The following is a 22,420-nucleotide window of genomic DNA, read 5'->3' on the forward strand; positions in this document are numbered from 1 at the left end:
AAAACTGCAGGGAGTCAAAAGGCCTATACGGAGTGCCCAAGCACCAGATCGAAATGCTAAGCCATGGTGGATGGAAGACACGCGTTGCTTGCTCAGGTTACACCTAGGACGATGCAAAAAGTGCCCATAATCACCCAGCATGGGAAGTCTGTTCGATATTTATACCTATTTCTCATCTTGCAAAAACACTCTCAGCAATTTAAGCATGCGGAGAAGTCCTAGGGCCCTTGGTCTTTGCGGTTAGATCTGGACGAGAGCTGGAGTGGCCTTGAAACGCGTTGCAGGGATCCAAGCTTTGCTGAGAAGAAAGAAATTGGTCGCTCTTGGGCCGTCGTGATCCGTCACCCTGGCATTATCATCCCACGGATTGGTTCCAGAGCTGACGAATGCCAGTGCATTGAAGTAACATTTAGATTTTGGAGCCCGAAGTGTTCACCAGTAACACTGCAGCCCGAGCCGAAACTTTTGTAGTGAGACTCGTATGCGAAAGTGGACATGGCATAAATCGTCGATTCTGGATGTTGGGATTCTGCATGGACTGTCTATTGCCGATGTTCCCTTTCTGCGAAGTCCGTAGCGCCTGAGGATCGTTTGTCCCGTATCTCATGCTAACTCAACAGAGTGAGGCACAATGGAATTATCGGAGCTGGGTACTTGCATTATATTCGGGAAACTCAATTCCCGTTCGTGCTCCGAATTTGTTATGAATGCTCGTTTCGAACTGCTATCGTCTTGTCTTTGAAGATGTATTATTAGTGGATAGGCGGAGCCCAAGGGCCTTTGGTACAATGTCTGTCGAATTGAATAGTCAATTGCAAGGGTCAAGCAACCATTGCCCGAGTGCACCATCGAGGGGTTGTCACCCGCTGTTCCCGCTGTCTGAGAAGTATTGACAGAAGTAGGAAATCAAGGAAGCGGGGACAGCCGGACTCAATGATCAATAGAGCAGCAAGAGATTGTTCCGTACTCTGTAGGAGTTCGGCGCTGGCCTCAGATTCTGCCTGTACGTACATACCTGACCCCAGGCCAGAATGGTCACTCCGTACCAAGGGGGCGGCGGAAGTTGATGGTTAAATATGTGGTGCTCTGTGATCTGAGTGTAAGAGAGCTGGAGTGGACTTAATGAGCTCTCCCCTCCCGCCAACGGCGTTTTCCGTTCACCTTTGACGGGCTTTGGAGGAGCGAGGGTGAATGGCCAACCCCTTTTCGCAAGTCTGCGGTGGAATCTGGTGATGCGATGCTCTCGAGATTCCGGGAAGGATAGGTTACATACAGTGAAAATACACGTACGGACAGCCAGTCGGGGATATAGAAAACAACGACACTCGCGTTAAAGCCGCTGCTGTAGGTGTCCAAGGGAGCACCGATGTGAGCTGGCAGAGCGCCAGAAATACAAAATCGACCATTTCCAACGGCTTGTTCACTGGCCAGACTGGCCGAGGGTCGAAGCGGGTGGCCCTGGTGGTCCGGAGGCGGGTTTGGTAACGGGCTGGTTACGGCGTAAGGATGGAAATACGCCTGCGATCGATCCCTCGAAAAGAAAAAAAAAAGCCTCCACTTGTTCCCTTTTCTTCAACGTCCAAAGTCACCACCACCCGACGTCTTCGAACGCTTCTCCCTTTTCTCCCCTCCCCTTGTTGTAATCTTCTTCTCTCTATCTGCCTCATTCGCACTCACGCTCTCGCTTTGTTGTTTCTCTGGCTTTCTTTTTTTCTCTTCTCCTTTGCTTTTGCTGCTCTTGTTACGTTTCTCCCTTCTTTAGGTGACAGAGTCTTGTACCTCCAATCGGGCCTCTTCTGCTTTCTTATTCTCGGCTTGCTGGCCGTATCAATCCCCAATTGTTCACCCCCTTCCGGACCCTCCCTGGTCGAGTCTTGCAGTCCTCCAGTTTAATTGTGAGCCATGGCATCCGCAATTCAGTCCCCAACTCCAAAGCTGGACCGATACATTGTGATCCATGTTTCCACCACCTGTGATGAGCATGGCGTCTATGTCACCAAGGATTCGGCAGAAGTTATCGAGCTGGGATGGATCTTACTGGACACAAAGTCTTGTGAGGAGGTGGGTTTTCGGATCTTTTGGGTCTCCCATGGCACATTGGAGAGCTGTCGGGTTGCTGACCGGTTGTGGGAAATGGTAGCTCCACCGAGAGAGTGTTCTCGTCAAGCCAATCAACACTCCCATTACACCACTCTGCAGTATGTCTCCGGAGCCCTTCCAGCATTCCCCTAGCACTGTCCAAGGAAGAAATTGCTAAAACTCTGGTTATTAGCGAGCCTGACCACCCTTACATGGGAGCATGTTCGCTCTGCAGGCACCTTCCGGGATGCGATCAACCGTTTTGATGCCTTCGCACAGGAACACCTCCTGTCCAAGAACCTCGAGTTCGCCTTTGTAACATTGGACTCATGGGATATGCGTGTTCAGCTCCCTCGCGAGGCCCGGGACAAAGCCGTTGTCCTTCCTCCTTACCTTCAGCATTCCCGGACTTTTGACTTGCGGACGGAATATCAACGCTGGCAGCAGCATCATCCGGAATCCCTTCCGTTCGGCCCTAGTGACCTTTCCAATATCTGTGCTGCTTTGGAGGTGGAGCCCGTTCAATCTTCTGCTCCCATTAAGCACAACCTCCCGTTCCACCTTCAAGCATTGGCCCCTGCATCACCACGTCGTGCAATGGAGGAGGTTATTACCTTGGCTCGAGTTCTCCGTGGCCTGATCCGCAAGTCGCAGCCACCTCACGAGCACCCCGAGATTCTGACCCGTCCAATGGATGCTAGAGCTGACGTCCGTGCCTTTTTGGCGGAGCGTAGCAAGGTTTTACACATGAGTGGACTGCCTCATGACACTACTCAGTCGGAATTAGAGAGCTGGTTCACCCAATTTGGTGGACGTCCGATTGCGTTTTGGACCCTCCGAACCCCAGATCAGCACAAGCCAACAGGTACTGGCTTCGCTGTGTTTTCATCTCACGAAGAGGTATGCAGTGGTCCGGCCCTAATCTCTTTCTTTGGTGCTCTTTCATTTTGTTACAATTTCATATCCTAATTTTATTTCTTATAGGCCGCTGAAAGTCTTTGCATGAATGGACGGGCGTTGAATGAGAGGGCGATTGAGGTTTCACCTTCATCAAGTAGGGTCCTTGATCGGGCTGCCGAAATCCTTACGCCTTTCCCGCCAAGCAAGAACCGTCCTCGTCCCGGAGACTGGACTTGTCCATCGTGTGGATTTTCCAACTTTCAGCGTCGCACGGCTTGCTTCCGCTGCTCGTATCCTGCCATTGGTCCTGGCCCTGATCCAATGGGATATGCCTATGGATATGGTCCGCCAAGTATGCTTCCTCCACCCCACCATATGGGTCACCATGGTGGCCATGGTATGGGACATGGTAGAGGCATGGGAGGTAATGGAGGAGTGGTCCCGTTCCGTGCTGGTGATTGGAAATGCGGTGCCGAAGGTTGCGGCTACCACAACTTTGCTAAAAACATCAACTGTCTCCGATGTGGTGGCCCTCGCTCCGGTGCAGCAGTCGTGGCAGATTCTGCTTTCCCCTCTCCAATGGACCCGTCTTCCAACTTTGGTATGGGACCTGGATCCATTAGCAGCGCCCCTGGAGCCGCTCCGTTCCCGTCTACTGGAGCGGGCTTCGGTGGATTTGGTCAACAGTTTGCCGCTCCTCCAACCACGTACGGGTTGCCAGCAGGGCTTGGAGCTGCACCCGGACCCTATCCTCCAATGGGTCAAATGAACACCGGATATGGATCTGGCGGAGCCTCTCATTCTGCCGCCTCTTTCGGCAATCCTGCTACCCAAGCTGCTTTTACAGGGGCCGACCAAGTGCAGCAGCCCGTTGGGACCTCCAACGGTGGCTTTTATAATAACGACTCCTCTGCCGACCCTTTTGCCTTCCTCTCCACTGGTCTCGGCGGACTGACAGTCGCAGACGAAACACACGGACGCAGGAATGGCACCGCCAACAGCAAGTCCCCGGCGTAATTCGCTACTAAAAACTTTCATCAAACGAGTATCTTGGCCAGACGATATATTGGCTGATAGCAAACGTCTTGCATTCCTTCCTGCAACTCGTTTCCATTAATGAACGATATGGACGACAGCCTGAAGTGTCTCAGGCCGAGGCGGCGATGCTGTTGCTTGAGAAGCCAAACCGCCAATAAATATAAGCCAATCTTTAGGGACTCCTGCACGTGTTGCCCCGGCACAACCCTTTTCTCTTTTTCTCAGTTTCTACTTGTGTATTTTTCTTCTTCTGTTAACCCTTCTGTTCCAATCCTTATACTTTCGCTTCCCTTTCTCCAGTCATTGTGGTTGCGCTTCTACGGGCTGGGGCTGCACTATTTCCGATGTAACGGAAGCTTTCAGCATGGTGTCGTTCAGGAATGCCTTTTCAAAGCAGATCTCCAGTCGGCCGCGTCGTTACCATCGTCAGCATATTGAGCGATAACGGACTTGCTTCGGGTTTATTTCACGGTCGGCATTGCTAAATCGAACTTTACGGCTTTAATTACTTTTATCAGGTTGGAAAAGCGCCGCATCTTATTTTGGTTATTGCACAGATCACCTTGTACCCATTTTAAGCTTTTCTTTTTTTTCGTGACGCACTATTTTTTTTTAACAAAAGGGAAGCCGAAAACAAAAACTACAAAAACAAAAAGGGACAACTACATCTGGGTACATGGGATATTGATAGAAGCGTACAAAAAGAATGGGTTATGGAATTTTTTCAGCAAAAGAAAACTGGAAAAGAAAAGCAGCAACGATTGGGAGTATCGCGGAAGTATTCCCCTGCCTGGATTATTTTCAATCAGCGTGGTTTAGGTTGCTTTTGAAACTGTTGATTTGTTTTCTTTTTTCTGGAGAATGCTTGTTGAGTTGGGCAAAGCGGGCTAGCTTTTTGGTCGTTAGATGGAGCGCTTTTTGGCCTTTTATCGCCTGGATCGGTAACATATGGGATGGTGGGCGGTTTTGGAGTGCGGCTTGGTGGATCCCCCTTTATTTTTTTTATTTTTTATTTTTTTTGTATTTATTTCCCTCGTATTTCTATTATCCTTTTTTATTTCTGGGTGCCGTTGCAACTAGATAGGTTTTCATCAATAGTCACAGAGTCTCTTCTACTTGGTCTGCCAGGTTTTCTCTGCGTTTCCTGTTGCTAATGTACTCCATATGTGCTAGTTGAAGTCGCCTTTTGCATCTGTTCCCATGCCGTGTCATCTTTCAAGGCCTCGCGCTTGCTGGTCATATGTAAATTGATGCCTTTTTGCCCGCTTGCTCCCAATGAAAGTTTTAGGCATATTCCTCTTTCCATTCTTATCCGAGGTTGACAAATTCATTAGATGAGCTGACTGGTCACATTCACTGCTCTCCTCTGCCCGGTGAAGCCTAAAACACGAGGTCTCGAATACGGTCAGGCAGGGTGTGGCAGTCCAGGTAAAAGATATTAAAATTTCACGAGACAGCGGAATGTAAGAAATATCCCCACCCGTGCCCGAAAGGAAAGCCAGGATTGACATGCATTGATCAATAAATATAGCTACCCGAATCACAACATGCTACCGAACGCCAGAAAGGCATTAGTCAAACACGCTCCTATGCCAGTAAGTGCCGTAACCGGAATGACTATCTCTCACTTCGCACAGAAACTTCCGTGCCCGCATCTGACGCTAACGACCGCCTATCATCCGGTCGTCTGGCAATAATCGTATCGTCACCTTCGTCTTCTTCCTCCACAGCAGCCAGATCACTTGGAGCCACGCTCGATCTCCCACTAATGACACTTGTATTCCTCCGTGATCCGCGTAAATAACTATCATCCTCAGGTTCTTCTTTGATGTACGAAGTCTCTCTCTCCTTTTCAGATACGCCATGCTTGTCCGAAGGTCGACAAGCAGCAAGGAGTTTCAGTACGGCATTCTTGACTTTAACGAGTGCGTTTCTTCCCGTAGCATCTGAGGCGACATTGGAAGCAATGGCTTGATTGAGTAGGTCCTTGACTTCGAGCAACAACTCGCCATCATCATCAATGGTACCCTGTTCTTGGTCCGGCTTTCTTGACCTTGAGCTAGAACGCAGGATTTCTCGCTCATCGGGGCCTTCAGGAGCACGGGAGCCGGGCCTAGAGGGCGCTGAAGGAGGTGCAGGAATATGTAGCTTGCCGAGCATAGAAAGGAGTAGTTTCCTTTCTTCCCTTGGAGCTGCACTGAATCCTCCGACTCCCAGAACGCGCTGTAATATATCCCTTGCAAGAGCAAGATGGAGACTCTCGCTGGGTTTTAAAGATGGGTTTGGCGCTATTGACGTGCCAGGCAATGGCGCCTCGGGGTTGAGGCCGACAATTCGTCGATCATCCGTCCACTCAACCATCATTCCAATTACACCCGCCATAAGAGCCTTGACTTCTTTTTCGCCAACACTGTCGTCTATCTCTCCATCACTGTCCTCTTCCGCTTCAAGAGCATAAAAGTCATCCGCCGCTGCTAGCACAACACGGATAACGGGTACAGCTATTTTGCGCATATGCTGGGCATTATTTAATCTGGAATGACAGTATACGGGCAGGAAGTACGTCAACGCCTGTCTTAAAGATAGGTTATCGCGTGTTCTGGGATGGAAGAATGAGAGGACAAGTGCCTGAAGGAGCGTGTCGATGGAACTTTCGTGCAATTCCTTGATCGAAGGCGGCACAGAAGGGCCAGATGGAGAAAGCGTATTTGTGAGCAGCAACTTCGCTAATGATGTGACAGCAGTGGCCTGTACAGCTGGCGGGGAGTTTGTCTTAAGAGCTTTCGCAAACGCCTTGAGGAGTGGTTTTTGGAATGGTGGAGGGGTGACAGAATTAGGGTCATTCTGAGATGCGACTGGGAGAAGGATTGAATGATGTACTGTTAGAATATCGGAGAGGATGCGAAGGGCCATTTCTTGCAAGGCCTCGTGGCCTTTGCTGTAACAGTGGATGAACAGGCCCATATTTTCTTCAGCTAGGTTCTACAGGTTGGGTGATTAGCTTGGGCAATGTCCTAAGTCGGCCATTGAGATTACTTACCTTGTCCAACAGACAGCATAGACCGAGACATTCGAGACCACGCTCCCGTACAGGAGCTTCGTGGCTTCTCACTGCTGGGACAACAAGATTGTTCAACATTGTTACCAAATGAACATTGTCTTGAAGGTTTCCTTCGACATTTTGCAGCATGCACTGAGCAATATATAAGCACTTCATGTTAACCATGATTTCCTTAAGCACTTTAGCCTTAGCCTCTTCCTTATTAAAAGGTTCCTCTTCGTCCTCCTTGGAATCAGCAGGGGTCTCGGAACGGCCTCTCCTCGAGCTTCCGTCGCTAATTTCTGACTTTGCGGAGACAAAGCTGTCTTCGGATACGATTGTGTCATGAACTTCCGCGATGGCCTCGAGGACGACACTGCAGAATTCGCTTTCTGCGGCAGGATCTAGCCCGCAAACACTCCGAAGAGCTTCAACCGTGAGCTTCGTCACATGTTCAGGAAGATTTGAGACAGCCAGGGTTTCTCGTAAAAGAGAAAACATTTTCCTTCTGCCGACTTCATCACTGTAGTCCAGAGTGAGGCATATCTGGAGGAGCTGCTCAACTATGAATTCAAATTCTATGGTTTCTTCCTCACCTCCTTCTGCTTCTTCTGGGTTGGTGATCCTTGTTAGTAGTATAGTTGTATATTTGTGCAAATAATAAGCTAGAGCCGTAACTTCTGGGATTTTCTCGTCCGCAAGGTCATCATGTCTTCCGTCCTCTTCTTCACGGCAGAAGTCGTTGAAGCTGCGAGCCATAAAGGCCGTCTCCGCTGTCAAAGATTCCCAGAACTCTGAGTCGAAAACCACAGCCTCACGATAATCTGGCCGCCCGCCCCAAAAACTTCTCATGGCTTCGTGAGCAATACCGCCTTCCACCCCAGAGTTTACAACGTCAATGCGTTCCAAAAGCTCCGTCAAGGCGGGAATACTTGGTGCCGGAGACTTGTCTTTCTCATCAGTGGTATTCGCTTCTGTTTTTTGTGTGCTCGTGCAATCTTCAATCCAGCGCTCATAGAACAGGCGACTGGTGGCCTTCCGGACAGTTTCATCGCGATCACGAAGACCCCAACGCAGTAATTTTTCTCGCATGGAAAGTGAAAGATGCCGGAAATCTCCTAAGGTGGGGAGGAGCTTTGAATATAAAGCACGCCGGGTGGCGGCATCAATATCACGGGCTCTTTCAAGAAGAAATGGAAGGGTTGTTGGAGTGAGGGGTAGATTAAGGAGCAAAGTGCGTCGTACTTCGGCGCTCGTATCATTTTGAAGGACATCCAATAACCTATCCACCAAAGCCGAGTTCCCATCATTCGGGTCATTGTCGTCGTCGTCTTCGTCGTTTCCCGCTAACCTTCCGAGTCCAATCACGGCTTGGACACGCACTGCCGGCTCCTTGTCCCTGATCCTCTTGACAAGTCCTTGGCGAATCAGGTGATATAATTCATCATCAATTGAATCTAAAGAGTTAACGATGTGTGTTATTGTTTGGGTCGCCCGATATCGCACTGTCTTTTCTTTTGTTGCGAGGAAAGGAATTATGGTCGAAACGATGTGAAAGGTAAGTCTCGAGCTCGGCGTCTCCGGTAAAGTTTGGGTTTCGTCCGGATCACCCTGACCAAATAGCTGAAGATCTATCCCTCAGTCAGAAGGCAGGGAAACAGGAATCGCACGGCATTGGAACGGGATGCCTACCTTTCTCCGTCGTAGCAGTCAAAAAGGCTCCCAAAAATTTAAGTACTCGATCGGCAGCACCCTCCGTCTTTTTCACCGATAGCACTCGCAGAAGGCAACGGGACACCTCGATATTAAACTCTCTCTCTGCCGGTTTTTCCTTCTCTCCAAAGCCCTCAAAAAGGCCAGATTCCCGTCTCTCCCCGCTCCTCCCTTTGTCTTTCAAAGATCGCAGACCGCAACATCCCTCCTGAATCTTCCTTAGCCGGACCACCAATTTCCGATGTCCAGTCGTCGATCTTTGCGCATCGGCAAAGATTTCTACGACGCTAGGTCGGAGATTGGGTGAAGTAGAGGGCTCAGCGGGCTCATCGGGGATGAATACATTGGCGCCAGTAGTCGAGGGAGGAACAGAGGATTTGCGGGTAGATGCGACGGAAGAAGCGCGCGTTCCAGCACGGGCAGGCATTATGAGTTCGGAAGACACAGAAAGTTGGATTGCGTTCACTCGAGCCCGGAAAATGCCGTAGATTGCGACATATAGCGAAGTCTATTGAGGCTCTGGAAAGTTGCAGGGTAGATATATCAGCCAAATAGCGGTCGTGGCCTTGCTGGTCCTGGCATTGAGCTGCGTCGACAGGGCTGCTATGATTGTTATCTGTTGACTCCGCGCGCCGATAGCGTCGACATCGCGGCCATTGATTTGGTTTAACTCTTTTGGGATGGATGCATAAACAAACGCTAGTCCTGGTCTGGATTAGCTCTGAATCTTCCTTATAGCTTGGCATATTTGCCTTATTTGCTCTGATTATTTAAGCCGAACGCCAATCGCCGTAATCTTCACGTGATATCTAAATTTAGAGCCAATTAGCATCGAAATCGCCGTCTCAGATCACGCAATTAGCTAGTTACTGTCGCATCGAAGAGTGGCCTTTTCTCCCCCCCCAAAGCGGCAGATCCGTTCTGTTGCAATCCTCGTCAGTTATTCGTTCGCTCTGTTTCTCCTTTTTTCACAGGTATACAGCACGGCTCACCATGTTTCGCACCGGTATCCGCCGCTTCTCTTCCACCGCCCTTCGGGGAAGCGAGAGCTTGGTGGCTCAAGCCGAAGCTAAGAATCAGTATGGAATCGGAGTCTCTAGGGCGCAAGGCGTCGTGAAGGGCCTGACCGGAGGTATTTCGACAGTTCTTTTGAAAAATGCTGCATTGAATAAAGAAGCTCGATAATGCTAACGTATCACTCTCTCGAAGCAATTGGAAACACCCCTCTCATCCGTCTCAATCGGCTCTCCGAAGAGACCGGCTGCAATATCCTTGGAAAGGCTGAATTCCAAAACCCTGGCGGCAGCGTCAAGGACCGTGCTGCATTATTTGTCGTCAAGGATGCCGAGGAACGGGGTTTGCTGCGCCCGGGCGGCACTGTCGTCGAAGGAACAGCTGGAAATACTGGAATTGGCCTCGCCCACGTTTGCCGCTCCAAAGGATACAAGTTAGTCATTTACATGCCAAATACCCAATCGCAAGGCAAGATCGATCTCCTCAGACTGCTTGGCGCTGAGGTATATCCGGTTCCCGCTGTCGCATTTGAGAACCCAGAAAATTACAACCACCAAGCGAGAAGACATGCCGAATCGCTCGACAATGCCGTCTGGACAAATCAGTTCGATAACACGGCCAACCGCCGAGCACACATTGAAACCACAGGCCCCGAGATCTGGGCACAAACGGAAGGCAAAGTTGACGCTTTCACGTGCGCCACCGGAACTGGCGGTACGCTCGCCGGTGTCACAAGATATCTCAAGGAAGTCAGCAACGGCCGGGTAAAATGTTTCCTTGCCGACCCTCCGGGCTCCGTTCTCTACAAATATGTGTCCAGCGGTGGAAAACTCATCGAGAGAGGAGGAAGCAGCATCACTGAAGGCATTGGCCAGGGCCGGGTGACAGATAACCTCAAACCAGATATTGAGCTTATGGATGGGGCCTTACAAATCGCCGACGAAAAAAGTATCGAAATGGTGTACCGTTGCCTTGATGAAGAGGGACTTTACATCGGTGCCAGCTCTGCCCTGAACGTTGTTGCGGCGAAAGAAGTTGCCGAGAAACTGGGCAAGGGCCATACGATCGTCACGATGATTTGCGATGGTGCTTATAGATACGCCGATCGATTGTTTTCTGATAAATGGTTGAGAACCAAGAATCTCAGAGATGCGATACCCAAACACCTAGAGAAATATATTGTGTTGCCATGATTTACGACATATGCTCTGCCTTCTTTTGGTCGATGGTCAACTCGAGCCAGCTCGAGCATTCTCTACGTATTTGTTCCTTTCGCGTCTGATAAAGCGCTGGTGCTAGATTTTGGCAGCCACTGGAAATGATTCATGAGTAGGCTTCATGATCGTGCCGCTTTATGTTATAGTGTCATTAGTGAATGAATGTACATAGATACATAAATAGCTTTATATACATGGCATCGTGACATGATTGTTGCGAAGAATTCGGACAATCTTTTCTATGTACTCGACTCTGCTTGGGCAATCGGGCTCAAACCTTTTTAACATCCAAAGTTCCCCCCGCGATGAGATACCGGATCATCGGGCAGCAACCTGCCATTCCACGCTATTTTTGACCCTAATCGCATTTAACGGTACTTCATCCCCGGATGTAGTGGAGACATACTCTTCAAAAGGTGTTATATTCCCCCTGTTGGACCGGGATACAGAAATAAAATGATTTTTGGAGCGCTGTTTTGCGTCTGGGTTGAGTTGGCGTTCAAGTTCGTTGATCCTCTGGAAATTTCGTTTCGGTTCCCCACCCTTCTGGTCTACCATGTTCATTTTGTAACCGTTTTCATACGCTCTTGGGCGCTGAGTTGGATGGCTGGTGCTGTTGCGAGTGGACTTTAGGGTAGAGTTGAACGCATCAAAAAAAGTAGAAAGGAGTGGTCGGAGGGTAGGAAGACAAGCGCATACAATACCGAAAGCGACTTCAATCAGGCTCCAAAGGCTTGGATCTGAGAAGGTGTCTAATGGAGCCGCCAATGTTAGCATTGCTTTTCTCCGGCTTTTTTCTTTTTGTTCTGGCATAGTCAGTGTTGGAGGCTGAACTCACAGCTCACGTTCTGGAAGTCCATAGAAAAAAGCGTTACGAAGCGATAGATACTCGCAAATATAACACTAGGAGCATCATATTGTTAAAAGCGAAGAACAGGATGCGAGCAAGAGTCCACTCACAATCCCCCTAGGATAAAAATCGTGGCGATAGATAAACGATGGAGAACAGACGCATGAAGCCGCCATATAACTGGCATCGGCAACAGTAAGATGCAGAAGTCGGTACAAATATTAGGTACCGCATTCCCAATGAACGACGCTTTCGTGTCGATGCAGCTACCGGATGCCATCACGTCCCATGCCCTGTGGACCGGGATGCATTGAAATATGTTGACGCAATTAATGGCAATTCCCCATGAAATCGTCGTGAAGGAAAGAATATAAGCCGCAGTCTTGAAGGTTCGAGTCTCGAATATGCGGCTGTAGAATGATAAAACGGAAAGTTTGACCAGGACGACCCCTGTGCAATATACGCACTCCCAAGGAACCATTATCTATGTGAATAGCTACTTAGACACAAGGAAACTGGTGATATGAGACGATCAGACGTACCATCAGAATTTTTCTCGTGTCTTGGAGGCGTACTCTATCAGTGGGGACCGCCATCCCGTAATGTGCGGCTGATAAGGAGCTATGTGAGCATGACTTTCCCCGTATCCTCGCAGCTTGTTGGAGATACGTACACAGCAGAGCAAGGGCCATTGAAGCGAAGGTAAATACCTATCTCAGTCAACCCCAACATCTGTATTGGCACTGTGCAGATACCATGCCGTCTTACCAGTGCAGCAACGATGAAGGCATCATCAAGTCCTAGCTTGATCCGTCTTATATATCTCGATAAAAGCCTGAGACAAACGAAGAAAGCTGCTACAACGGATACTGCAACGGCAGTAGCTCTCACTATATTCTGGCGGTCTGTGTAAGGTGATTGACCCGGTATATACGTGTCTGAGGGCCTTTCTGAGGACATCTTCAAAGCCTCAAGGACGGTATAGCCTGGCAGTCGGCACAGGAATTGACCAAGGAAAGACCGAAGGTCAATTCCCCTCCAGAACTAGATATACACCCAACATTAACTACAGGACGAGCGTGCGAGGGTCCCCGGAAACAATGACATCCTAAGCATTTCAGGATGTAGCATCACAGTGCTCACATTTATTCATGTAGGCCCCGCTTGAAAATTCTATTACAAGGAGACCCATCTCCAGACTCCAAGAAGAAATAAAGTGGGTATCATTATGAAGCAATTGAGCATGGATCAAGGCTTGTCGGTCACAAGCAAAGCTGTGCTTTGGCAGTATGCCCGGTGGGAGCAGCCCTTGAACGTGGTCCCAAATTCGACCCATGATCTGCATCTCCAGGCAAACATTGTGCAAGTCCTAGGAGATGACTGCAGACTCCATCTCAGGACCAGAGTACGATGCTGGTTCTGCTCCACATTGCGGGTCCACGAGCCGTCCCTTTTCCAGGACCGAAGAAGGAAGAAGAGAAGATAAATGGGAAAATAGAGACAGCTACAGACACTGAAGGCGTGAGTCTGCTGCCAACCGTCTACAAGGCAAAGGCGAAGCGATTGACGGAGTCGCAATCCTTTGCGATCGGGGAAGTGCGCGAATGCAGATGGAGGCGCATCTTGGCGCAGCAAAGTTTGGTTGGCCAACCTCACTTTGTTCAAGAGAGCAGCTAGTTAATTATCGCCGATCCACACAGGAAGCGGAAACTTTGTGTTCTATAGCATTACAAACAAAATAGAAAGAATCTCAATCTCAATCGAGGCCTGCCTTGAGACCAACCACGAGCCGACAGTGAGGTGAGGCAAGTCGTTTGGCGCAGTTCACAAAACGCCCTGGACAGCATGGTGGAATGTGTTGATTATCAACGACTCCCACGTGGTGTGCGAGAACTTGGATTATACCCTTGAATGAAGGGATCTTTCCAAGCTCCATCCTCGCATTCGGAGCCCACCCAGAGTGCAGGGGTCCCTTGGTCGATCAAATAATAACCATTATTCTTGCACTTCACTCTGAAGTTGCTGCGTCTGAGGCTGAGTCTATCTCAGTAAAAGACAGTCCTGAAAAGTGGAGAAGGGCGACTTTCCTAGCATCAAGCCGGAAATCGGCAGTTGACGCTATCGATTTCTCTAAGACATTTTCGTCTTCCTCCCCATAAATATCCCATATCCGGCTAAACGATACGGGGAATCCAGAATGCTCTCCATGACAATGCCGAATCGTCCGACCGGGGGGCGGAAATCAGGAAGGGCACACCAGCCCAGCACAGTATTTTCTTGACAAAAGGGTCTGAAATCCGCGCAATTTTGTGAAGGAAAGGCCTTAGAGATTTCGCACATCATCCTACCACTTTATCAATATGCTACCCAGCTCAGCATCTACCAATCCCACGATCGTCCTTGTTCACGGGGCCTGGCGTTCGCCTGAATGCTTCGATAGTCTCCGCAAAGTGCTTGAGGACCGTGGCTATCCAACGGAGGCGCCTGGCCACCCTTCAGTGGGAGCCGAGCCGCCGACCAAGACACTAGAGGACGACGTTATCAATATGCAGATAGTATTGAATAGGCTGATCGAGGACGAAGGGAAAGAAGTCGTCCTTGTGGGCCATTCATACGGCGGAACCGTGATTTCCAATGCCAGCGACGGGCTGGGACGTGACCAGAGAGCGATAGCTAAGAAACGCGGAGGTATCGTGCTGGCTATCTATTTGGCGGGATTCTTGGTACCGAAAGGCGCCACCTTATTTTATGGACTGGGCGGTGCGTGGGCACCGTGGATGAGATTCAATGTAAGTCAGAAGTAAACCTGCCATAGAAGCTGTGAAATGCACTGGTTCCGCCCGCCCACGATATCGGAAACCTTTTAGGACCGCCCCGGCCCGGGGGGGGGGGAGGTTGTTCTGCGAAAGAAGCAGGATACATCAAGGGTCAATTGTAAGAATAAATTTAAAAAAGAAGAACAAAAAAAGAAAAAAAAAAGAAAAGAAAAGAAAAGAAAAGAAAAGGAGAAGTAGGAAGAAGAATTGATATGCTAACACTCAACCACTCATCCAACCTTTGAATAGGGCGAATACTCTTATGCCTCTGATGAAGCCAAGCGCTTCTATGGTGACCTCTCCCCAGAAAACCAACAGAGATGGGTATCAAAACTTCGCCACCGGTCCAAAGCATCCTACCTCTCTCTGAACACGCACGAACCATGGAGGAACATGCCTTGCGGTTATATTCTCTGCGAAAATGACTGCGCTCTGCCATTCCCGGTCCAAAAGATGTTAGTATCCTCCACTGAGCAGAAAATGCAGGGCGACAGCAGCATTGGTGCTCAGAAGCTATTGACGGCGAATTTAAAGGCTTCTCATTCGCCATTCCTGAGCATACCGGAAAAGACAGCCGAAGTCATCGAGGATATGATCGGCAAAATATGTAGAAGCTCTTAGAAAAATTGAGGCTGGCACTGCCTGTATATACAAACCCGTATATTACCCCCCATGATCCGAATATGCTCCGCATCAAAGTCTCTACTCTTTTCCATTGCTCTCCGTTTGTCCTAGCAATGTAAAATGCAAAGACATGAGAATAATTATGTATAGAGCCTAGGTTTTAGTTAATTAGGTACTAGTAATTGAAGAAAAGGGGGGGATATGGACTTGAAACGAAAACTGCGTTTGTATGAGGCTCGAACGCTGTACAATTAATGCAAAGCACGGTAGCTTTTGAATATGGGGGATAGGGAATGAGCAGGCAATTGCTGATGTGAGGATCATCTCGTAACGAAATGATAAAGGAGGGTCATGGAACCGAAATAAGGATATGATATAGACGATGACAGGTATCTGCCAGGATCGTGTAACTATAACACGGTCACGTTCCAAGAAGCACCATATCCGTTGTATCCAACGCCGCGGATGTTCCATTCAGACCACATCGGTTGAGTATTGCCTCCTGCATCCGTAGCGCGACTGTATATAGTTTTATTTGATCCCTGGTCGACTTTGATACGTGCTCTCCAGAGAACCCAGCACCATTTGTACCGATTTTGTGGGCCGGCACCGTGTAGCTCAGCTTCAACCCACGTATTTCCTTCGTCTCCTGATACCTCCACGCGGATCACCGGCCCTTGATCGCCCTGGGGAACAGCATAACCTCTAACTTCGATTAGGCCGTCAGATCCCTGAAAGATGGTTTCGTCATCGTCGGGAACCGCGACAACTGAATTCACAAGGTTTTCCTGCATGGATGGGGCTTTATCCCAGTAATCTTCTGCCATCTCCCAGGTGAGAACTTCGGGTGGGAGGACCTTGTAGTCATGTGCCTGGTAATAATTGGGAGATTCTGTCTTCCGGACCATAATACAATCGAGCCATTTGACCCATCGAGCTCCGATGATTCCAGGAATAACTACACGGACAGGATAACCATAGTCAGGGGTGAGTGTCTCTCCATTCATCTGAGAAAAATGCGTTAGAGGATCCATTCAACCGCCCTGACATCCCCACAACATCAAGCGAACCCAGTAAGACACGGATTTTGACTTACCTCAAGGGCTAAAATAACATCCTTGTCCTGCTGGAGGGCCCTCCATAACTCAATACTGCCAGCATAGCAGTTGTCGTCTTCGCACATGGCCTGAAAGCACAAAAATTCTACATGGAGCGGACTCTGTGCTGCATATTCGCTTTTAACCCCGGCTCGTAGCAGAACGTCTCTTAATCTTGGGCCTCTCCATGTGCAATTCATCACGGCGCCATCTCTCCAGTCAACACCACGAACTTCTTTCAGCTTAGTTCGCATCGTATGCCGCCGGTTGCCGGCACACTGGAGGGCGCAGGTCACCTCATGTTGAGCGAACTCATCTCGCAGCTGGGTCAGGGTGAGTGTCAAGGGCCGCTTGACCTCGCCACCGACTTGGACCAGGTGTAAACTTCCATCGATAGCTGGGAAGATGCTGTGATTCCGATGATACGCTCCGGATCTGGTGATGAACCTGTCCTTGCGTGGTTAGCTTGACGTGGAGGTGAAACGAAGCGCATTGCTTGGCGAAACCAACAACAGCTTGCGTCCTGACAAGGATCTCAAGCTCGCAAGTCCAGGGATAATAAGCTCGGCCACTTACCTGGAGACAAGATCCCTGAGACGCGGCTCGCGGTTAAGCGGGCTCTCACCCTAACGGAGAATTAACGACAAATTAGAAGCTTTCATTTTTCGCACTGTCATTCGAAGACAGCAAAGACGTCATTTTTGTTAGTCCAGGGCAGAGAAAAGCTTACAGGACTCGCCATCTTGGCTCAGACCACCGAATTGCGACCGCAAAAATGGAATGGATTATGAGCTACACAAAGAAAGAAAGGAGAAAAGAGAAAAGAGAAAAGAAAGCAGGAGGAGAATTGACAAGAAGGAAAACTGAGTCTCCAGGGCGTCCAACCGTTGGGGTAAAAAGGATGGCGGCACCTTTAAATTTCTTTTCTCAGACGCTCTAAGATCGGCAGGCACTTGGTGATCCGGGCTTGCGGTGCAGGGTGATTGGCGCCTTTGAGTAACGTCTGGATAAATCTTCCGAAGATTGTGCTATCAAGCAGTAGATTTGGGTTTTGATAACGCGGCTGGCGCGCTGGCATGCGCATGGCCAACGGTATTAGCCTCAAGTATTCTTCGCCGATGGGTCGCCGATAGCCGTCTACCAAGGTGAGGGGGACTGCGGGGAGACTGCATGGAAACAGGGCGTGACCGCTTGCCCACAAGCCCGCAAGCTCCGTGCCATGGCAAGTGATGACATCAGGCCTTGAGCGCCGCTCTGGAGAATTTGGAGAAGCATGGGGGGAGTAAGAGGTGCTGCTAGCACATGGAAATGTTGCACAGGTATTACCTGAGAGTGCGTTGAATGGAAATTACACGGCTGGCGATTGGCTGGCACCACATCCTTTCTGAGATGACCAGGTTGTACAGAGTATATTTGGCGCTTTGCCAACTTGTGGCTGGGAGACAGCTTGACGTCCAGAACTCTCCATCACACGCCTGGAGTAATTATTCTAACGTGCAGGCAAGCATGCAGCCACTGCCTCTGGCAAGTTGCCTGGTCATGCTTTGCCAATGCTAAGAATCCCGAGAGAATCCCATGATCATGAACTAACGCGCTGTTTTAATAATATAAGATGATCCCTCTCTTCAAAAATTGGTCTAGATTTAAATTTACAGTCAGTATTCTGAATACCACCTTTCTTAGTAACGCCCGCAAATGCAACCGGATTGTTTTTGTACATGTAACGCCAAACATCCAAAACTCCTGCAAAGCCCAGAATCCGCCCATTTTAGGGTACGTAGTAGCAAAGCAGTTTTCCAAAAGGGTAGAGTTTGCCTGTATGGGGGTTTCGAAACCCTAATCCGAGGGCTGTCGCATGTATGCATCAATGGCAGCACTAAATGCGGCGAAACCAGCGCATCCCAGTGCCGCAGCCTGAGGCCCAGCCTTGGCACCCAATATTCCGCCAGTGATGCATCCAGCCGCAATGCCATTTGTAAGGTCGTTCTTGGCGCGAAGACCCTCTATGCAGCATTCTGTTCCGCTGAAAAGGGCGCCCACGATGGCAAAATTTTTCGCGGAGCTGAATGACCGACTGCCCATATCTTTAAATCCTCGCCTGAGCTGTTCACGAACGGGAAGACTCGAAATTTCACGGCCTTGCGGTGTGAGAGGTGTATCGTACGACATCTAAGGAACGGTTGTATTAGCAAGACATCGGAAAAAAAAAACAACACACACACACACACACACACACAGAGAGAGAGAGAGAGAGAGAAGGGAGAGGATGGAGAGGGAAGGAGATAGAAGGAAATGCCATGGATGCATACACTGCTCATGAATAGACCGAACGCTCCACCCAGGGCGAAGCCCATTCCGCCTGCCATCACGGCTTTCATTGGACATGATTCCATCGCGGCTTGAATCTATCGTGGGTTGGTGTTAGCGATCCATCTGGAGGAGCAAAAGCCACGCAGCGCTCAAACATACATTTCGCACAATAGCCTGCTCCTGCTCGCTCATCCCCCCAGGAGCTGCCCCGGCGGCGGCCCCAGGCCTGGTCATTCCTGGGAAACTCATGGCTCCGCGTCAGTCAGCCAAATCGCGGCGAACGATAAACCCCCCCGGTATAGATTTAGATAAGACTTTCTTCGAGGAGTGTATGTTAAAAAAGAGCGACTAGTAAGACATGGAGTGTGGAAAAAGCCTGGAAAGATTGAAACAGTTTGCGCCCGCGGCCGCAGCCAACGCCTCAAAACTTCCGCGCCTGCGAAATTCGTCGTAAGTCAAATTTTGCTACGGCCAGCGGAACAGACCCAGAGCGCAGGTCTCGGCGCCACCAGTCAGGTCGCAGTCTCGCCGCGAACCTGTCACTTTTGCACGCCGTATTGACTGCTGCTACGGAGTACTATTCTGTTAACTGTTACTGTTAGTAAGTATATTACTTGGATAACATAACAACAGAGTACCGACATCATTCTCACCTGCTCCGTATTTCCTGTGAAAGGAGCATTATCCGAGTCTCCCACGATACGTGGCTTTAGACGATTACTGAGTGCTCAGCCGTAACAGTTGGCCACACGAAATTCTAGCAGTCATCTCAGCTCCCTCAAGCATCACACAACTCAAGAGATGTAAAAGGTCCCCAAGGACTCGGGCTACTTTGCAGCGAGAAACACACAAGGGCGTTTGGTTGGTTACGTAGTTAAAGGGTTAACTAGGTCTGGTGGATGTGGTAACTCCTGTGGCTCCGAAGGGTGAGTTTGGAAAGCCCTTAGGGTTTCCAGATCTCACCACTTTGAATGGAGTCGAGACTGGATTTTTAACGAGCAGCAACGTGTCCTTCGGATGAGAAAAAGGATAGGATCCTTGACATAGAACACCATCCCATAGCCCCCAGGATGAACAATGATACCGGGGCCACAGGACCCAGTAACTTAACATAACCATTCACATCAGTAGTTTTCTCCTTACCCGATGTACGTACAGACCTCTACTCCGTATAACTAGTATACCCCTATCCTCTGTGGATCAGAGCGTGCAACTTCTTCTGTAAGAAATAGAAAGTACTCCTCTTTGGCTGCTGTCCACGCACTCTGTAACGGAGTATATAATAATCCCTTCACCTGGCGTCCTGCTTGATGGTAGAATTAATTGTTTCAACCAGAAAAAAGCAGAAGAGCGTCAACATCACAATGGGTGTGGCGATGTGCTCTGTTCCTTGCCTGTCTGGGTCCCAGGAATTTCCGGGATTTTGCCGAGCGCGGCGGCCAAGGAAGATGTGAATAAGCTACCGCTCAGCTCTTTTTCCCGAAAAGCTTGTATCTTGGTTTCTTCCTGTCCCTTTCGTTTTCTCGAAGCAAAGACAACCGCATCGTGGGCCATGTCGGGCTCAAGGAATCTGGCTCTCGCCTTTCGGCGGGCGCGCACAAGCAGGGGTCAGTTCAATCTCCGACACCGACAGCCCCTCTGCCTCTCGATCCGGCCGTTCAACACCACAACGGCTGCCCTGGAGGCCCACCAGCCCTCTTCCTCCACCACGCCTACGACGCAACCCAAGTTCACCACGGACGCGTACCCGCAGATCAAACGAAACCCAAGCTTCTCCGAAATAACCAGCGAACATGTCCAACACTTCAAAGATCTTCTCGGTGCGCAGTCGGCAGTCATCGACGGCGTCACTGCGGATGCGGCCGACGACATCGAGCCATTCAATCGAGATTGGATGAAAAAGTATCGAGGGCATACAAGGCTCGTCTTGAAGCCGCAATCCACCAGGGAAGTGAGCCTGATACTACAGTATTGCAATACAAACAGGCTGGCCGTGGTACCGCAGGGTGGGAATACTGGATTGGTCGGTGGTGGCGTGCCGGTGTTCGATGAGATCGTGATAAACATGTCACGCATGAACCAGATTAGGTCCTTCGATGAGAATTCAGGTGTCATTTCTGTGGATGCGGGTGTTATTCTCGAGGTGGCTGAGAAGTATCTCGCGGACAGGAATCACATTTTCCCGCTTGACCTGGGTGCCAAGGGGTCTTGTCATATCGGAGGGAACCTGGCAACAAATGCTGGCGGACTACGACTGCTTCGTTATGGGAGTTTACATGGAAATGTCCTTGGTCTAGAAGCTGTGCTTCCCGACGGTACCATCGTTGACGACATGTGCGCTCTGCGGAAGAACAACACTGGATATGATTTAAAGCATCTCTTCATTGGCGGGGAGGGAACAATCGGTATCATTACGGGTGCTTCGATAATCTGTCCTCAGCGCCCGAAAGCCGTTAACGTTGCCTATTTTGGGCTGCAGAGCTACGACCATGTACGCAAGGCTTTCCGTGAGGCCAAGGTTCATTTGTCCGAAATTCTCTCCGCTTTTGAATTGATGGATGGACGAAGCCAGGATATGGTTTTTGATGTTACGGGCCTCAAGAAGCCACTTGAGGGGTCTTATCCATTCTACTGCCTTATTGAAACCAGCGGCTCCAATGGAGAACACGACAGCGCCAAGTTGGAAGCATATTTGGAACACGTTATGGGTGAGTCCATCGTTGAAGATGGCGTTTTGGCTCAGGACGATACCCAGGCTCAATCACTATGGCGCTGGAGAGAAGGAATTACTGAAGCGCTGAGCCATCTTGGAGGGACATACAAGTACGACGTCTCCATCCCGCTTGCAGAGCTTTACCAGCTCGTCGAAGACACAAAGGAGCGCCTCACTAAGGCGGGATTGGTTGGCGATGATGATAGCTACCCCGTCCGCGAGGTTTTGGGTTATGGCCACATGGGCGACTCGAATCTCCACTTGAATGTCGCTGTGAGAAAATACACAAAAGAAGTGGAAAATATGATTGAACCGTGGGTGTACGAATGGATTCAAAGGCGGAATGGCAGCATTAGTGCCGAGCACGGGTTGGGAATCGCGAAGAAGGAATTCATTGGATACAGCAAGAATGATACCATGATCAAGCTGATGAAACAATTGAAAAATCTTTATGATCCGGTGAGCATTGCCCACTTCCCATCCTTCAGTACAAGTGAATTCTGCTAATATGGCTGCCACAGAATGGAATAATGAACCCATATAAATATCTCTAATCGTCCTTGAACCCCTGTACACCAAATATAGATGCTACTTCTTTCGATATACTCTAGGAGTTATTTAATTGCTATATTCTTTAGAATCAGAGAAATGCGTTGACTTCTGTTTGCCACTGTACTACGTAACTTCAGGATGTACGGAGCACTCCGTAGTTGGCTAGTTACCGAGCAGTAATTGAGTTGAGGAGATCGCTCCCTCCACCAAACAGGAGGAAGAAGCGTGCAGGTCGATTGTCCGGGATTTTCCTTGTCCAACGCGTTCGTCAGGCGTTCGGAAACCCGACCAGCCCAGGACGCTACCATAGGCTCGGGATGCCAAAGCACTGACAACGTGTCGGCTGTTGCCCTAGACAACCTGCCTTGTTGACCCTTCAAAACACTGTCTCGGGAGAAAATCAAAGATTAGCCATCCACTCACAACCCCGCTAGCTTTCTAAGCGCCAGTGGATACA

The 22,420-nt window shown here is 49.6% G+C and overlaps 8 protein-coding genes across 8 annotated transcripts; 4 read left to right on the plus strand and 4 right to left on the minus strand.

The window, feature by feature from the left end:
* The first annotated feature begins 1,586 nt into the window (after positions 1 to 1,586).
* D8B26_006320 (uncharacterized protein) lies at positions 1,587 to 5,144 on the plus strand. The gene is made up of 4 exons (XM_003069694.2): positions 1,587 to 2,061; positions 2,141 to 2,198; positions 2,273 to 2,979; positions 3,064 to 5,144. The coding sequence occupies exons 1-4, from the start codon at positions 1,903 to 1,905 to the stop codon at positions 3,994 to 3,996; spliced, it is 1,857 nt and encodes a 618-aa protein (XP_003069740.1). The 5' UTR covers positions 1,587 to 1,902; the 3' UTR covers positions 3,997 to 5,144.
* A 347-nt stretch (positions 5,145 to 5,491) lies between these two features.
* D8B26_006321 (uncharacterized protein) lies at positions 5,492 to 9,197 on the minus strand (the record flags this gene model as incomplete). The annotated part of the gene is made up of 3 exons (XM_003069693.2): positions 5,492 to 6,999; positions 7,058 to 8,688; positions 8,750 to 9,197. The coding sequence occupies 3 exons, from the start codon at positions 9,195 to 9,197 to the stop codon at positions 5,635 to 5,637; spliced, it is 3,444 nt and encodes a 1,147-aa protein (XP_003069739.2). The 3' UTR covers positions 5,492 to 5,634.
* Positions 9,198 to 9,665: 468 nt separating this feature from the next.
* On the plus strand, positions 9,666 to 11,597 carry CYS17 (Cysteine synthase 1). Its single transcript, XM_003069692.2, has 2 exons — positions 9,666 to 9,902; positions 9,980 to 11,597. The coding sequence occupies exons 1-2, from the start codon at positions 9,764 to 9,766 to the stop codon at positions 10,975 to 10,977; spliced, it is 1,137 nt and encodes a 378-aa protein (XP_003069738.2). The 5' UTR covers positions 9,666 to 9,763; the 3' UTR covers positions 10,978 to 11,597.
* Positions 11,320 to 12,811, minus strand: D8B26_006323 (uncharacterized protein; the record flags this gene model as incomplete). The annotated part of the gene is made up of 6 exons (XM_066125151.1): positions 11,320 to 11,753; positions 11,840 to 11,904; positions 11,962 to 12,335; positions 12,394 to 12,461; positions 12,525 to 12,561; positions 12,620 to 12,811. The coding sequence occupies 6 exons, from the start codon at positions 12,809 to 12,811 to the stop codon at positions 11,320 to 11,322; spliced, it is 1,170 nt and encodes a 389-aa protein (XP_065981232.1).
* A 1,400-nt stretch (positions 12,812 to 14,211) lies between these two features.
* On the plus strand, positions 14,212 to 15,288 carry D8B26_006324 (uncharacterized protein; the record flags this gene model as incomplete). Its single annotated transcript, XM_066125152.1, has 2 exons — positions 14,212 to 14,640; positions 14,917 to 15,288. 2 exons carry the CDS (start codon positions 14,212 to 14,214, stop codon positions 15,286 to 15,288), a joined length of 801 nt encoding a protein of 266 aa, XP_065981233.1.
* A 346-nt stretch (positions 15,289 to 15,634) lies between these two features.
* D8B26_006325 (uncharacterized protein) lies at positions 15,635 to 17,385 on the minus strand. Its single transcript, XM_003069689.2, has 4 exons — positions 17,119 to 17,385; positions 16,965 to 17,014; positions 16,388 to 16,835; positions 15,635 to 16,298 (listed from the first exon to the last, which is right to left on the minus strand). Exons 1-4 carry the CDS (start codon positions 17,128 to 17,130, stop codon positions 15,702 to 15,704), a joined length of 1,107 nt encoding a protein of 368 aa, XP_003069735.2. The 5' UTR covers positions 17,131 to 17,385; the 3' UTR covers positions 15,635 to 15,701.
* A 596-nt stretch (positions 17,386 to 17,981) lies between these two features.
* Positions 17,982 to 19,508, minus strand: TIM22 (Mitochondrial import inner membrane translocase subunit tim22). The gene is made up of 4 exons (XM_003069688.2): positions 19,341 to 19,508; positions 18,858 to 19,287; positions 18,698 to 18,793; positions 17,982 to 18,557 (listed from the first exon to the last, which is right to left on the minus strand). The coding sequence occupies exons 2-4, from the start codon at positions 18,945 to 18,947 to the stop codon at positions 18,225 to 18,227; spliced, it is 519 nt and encodes a 172-aa protein (XP_003069734.1). The 5' UTR covers positions 18,948 to 19,287; positions 19,341 to 19,508; the 3' UTR covers positions 17,982 to 18,224.
* Positions 19,509 to 20,223: 715 nt separating this feature from the next.
* D8B26_006327 (uncharacterized protein) lies at positions 20,224 to 22,057 on the plus strand. The gene is made up of 2 exons (XM_003069687.2): positions 20,224 to 21,870; positions 21,933 to 22,057. Exons 1-2 carry the CDS (start codon positions 20,251 to 20,253, stop codon positions 21,963 to 21,965), a joined length of 1,653 nt encoding a protein of 550 aa, XP_003069733.2. The 5' UTR covers positions 20,224 to 20,250; the 3' UTR covers positions 21,966 to 22,057.
* Positions 22,058 to 22,420: the final 363 nt, after the last annotated feature.

Source organism: Coccidioides posadasii, chromosome 3 (assembly GCF_018416015.2).
Source record: "Coccidioides posadasii str. Silveira chromosome 3, complete sequence".
NCBI lineage: Eukaryota > Fungi > Ascomycota > Eurotiomycetes > Onygenales > Onygenaceae > Coccidioides > Coccidioides posadasii.

Bases quoted from the DNA above. Each gene is read 5' to 3' on its own strand.
- CYS17 (XM_003069692.2), top strand. From the start codon at position 9,764: ATGTTTCGCACCGGTATCCGCCGCTTCTCTTCCACCGCCCTTCGGGGA. The intron at 9,903-9,979 runs GTATTTCGACAG...ACTCTCTCGAAG, and splicing joins CGTGAAGGGCCTGACCGGAG to CAATTGGAAACACCCCTCTC.
- D8B26_006325 (XM_003069689.2), bottom strand. The intron at 16,836-16,964 runs GTAAGTGGCCGA...ACGCAAGGACAG, and splicing joins CTCAGGGATCTTGTCTCCAG to GTTCATCACCAGATCCGGAG. The intron at 16,299-16,387 runs GTAAGTCAAAAT...CATTTTTCTCAG, and splicing joins ATGTTATTTTAGCCCTTGAG to ATGAATGGAGAGACACTCAC.
- TIM22 (XM_003069688.2), bottom strand. From the start codon at position 18,947: ATGAGTTTCCCAGGAATGACCAGGCCTGGGGCCGCCGCCGGGGCAGCT. The intron at 18,794-18,857 runs GTATGTTTGAGC...AACCCACGATAG, and splicing joins AGCAGGCTATTGTGCGAAAT to ATTCAAGCCGCGATGGAATC. The intron at 18,558-18,697 runs GTATGCATCCAT...ACCGTTCCTTAG, and splicing joins TCGGTCTATTCATGAGCAGT to ATGTCGTACGATACACCTCT.
- D8B26_006327 (XM_003069687.2), top strand. From the start codon at position 20,251: ATGTCGGGCTCAAGGAATCTGGCTCTCGCCTTTCGGCGGGCGCGCACA. The intron at 21,871-21,932 runs GTGAGCATTGCC...TGGCTGCCACAG, and splicing joins TGAAAAATCTTTATGATCCG to AATGGAATAATGAACCCATA.
- D8B26_006320 (XM_003069694.2), top strand. From the start codon at position 1,903: ATGGCATCCGCAATTCAGTCCCCAACTCCAAAGCTGGACCGATACATT. The intron at 2,199-2,272 runs GTATGTCTCCGG...TCTGGTTATTAG, and splicing joins TCCCATTACACCACTCTGCA to CGAGCCTGACCACCCTTACA. The intron at 2,980-3,063 runs GTATGCAGTGGT...TATTTCTTATAG, and splicing joins TGTTTTCATCTCACGAAGAG to GCCGCTGAAAGTCTTTGCAT.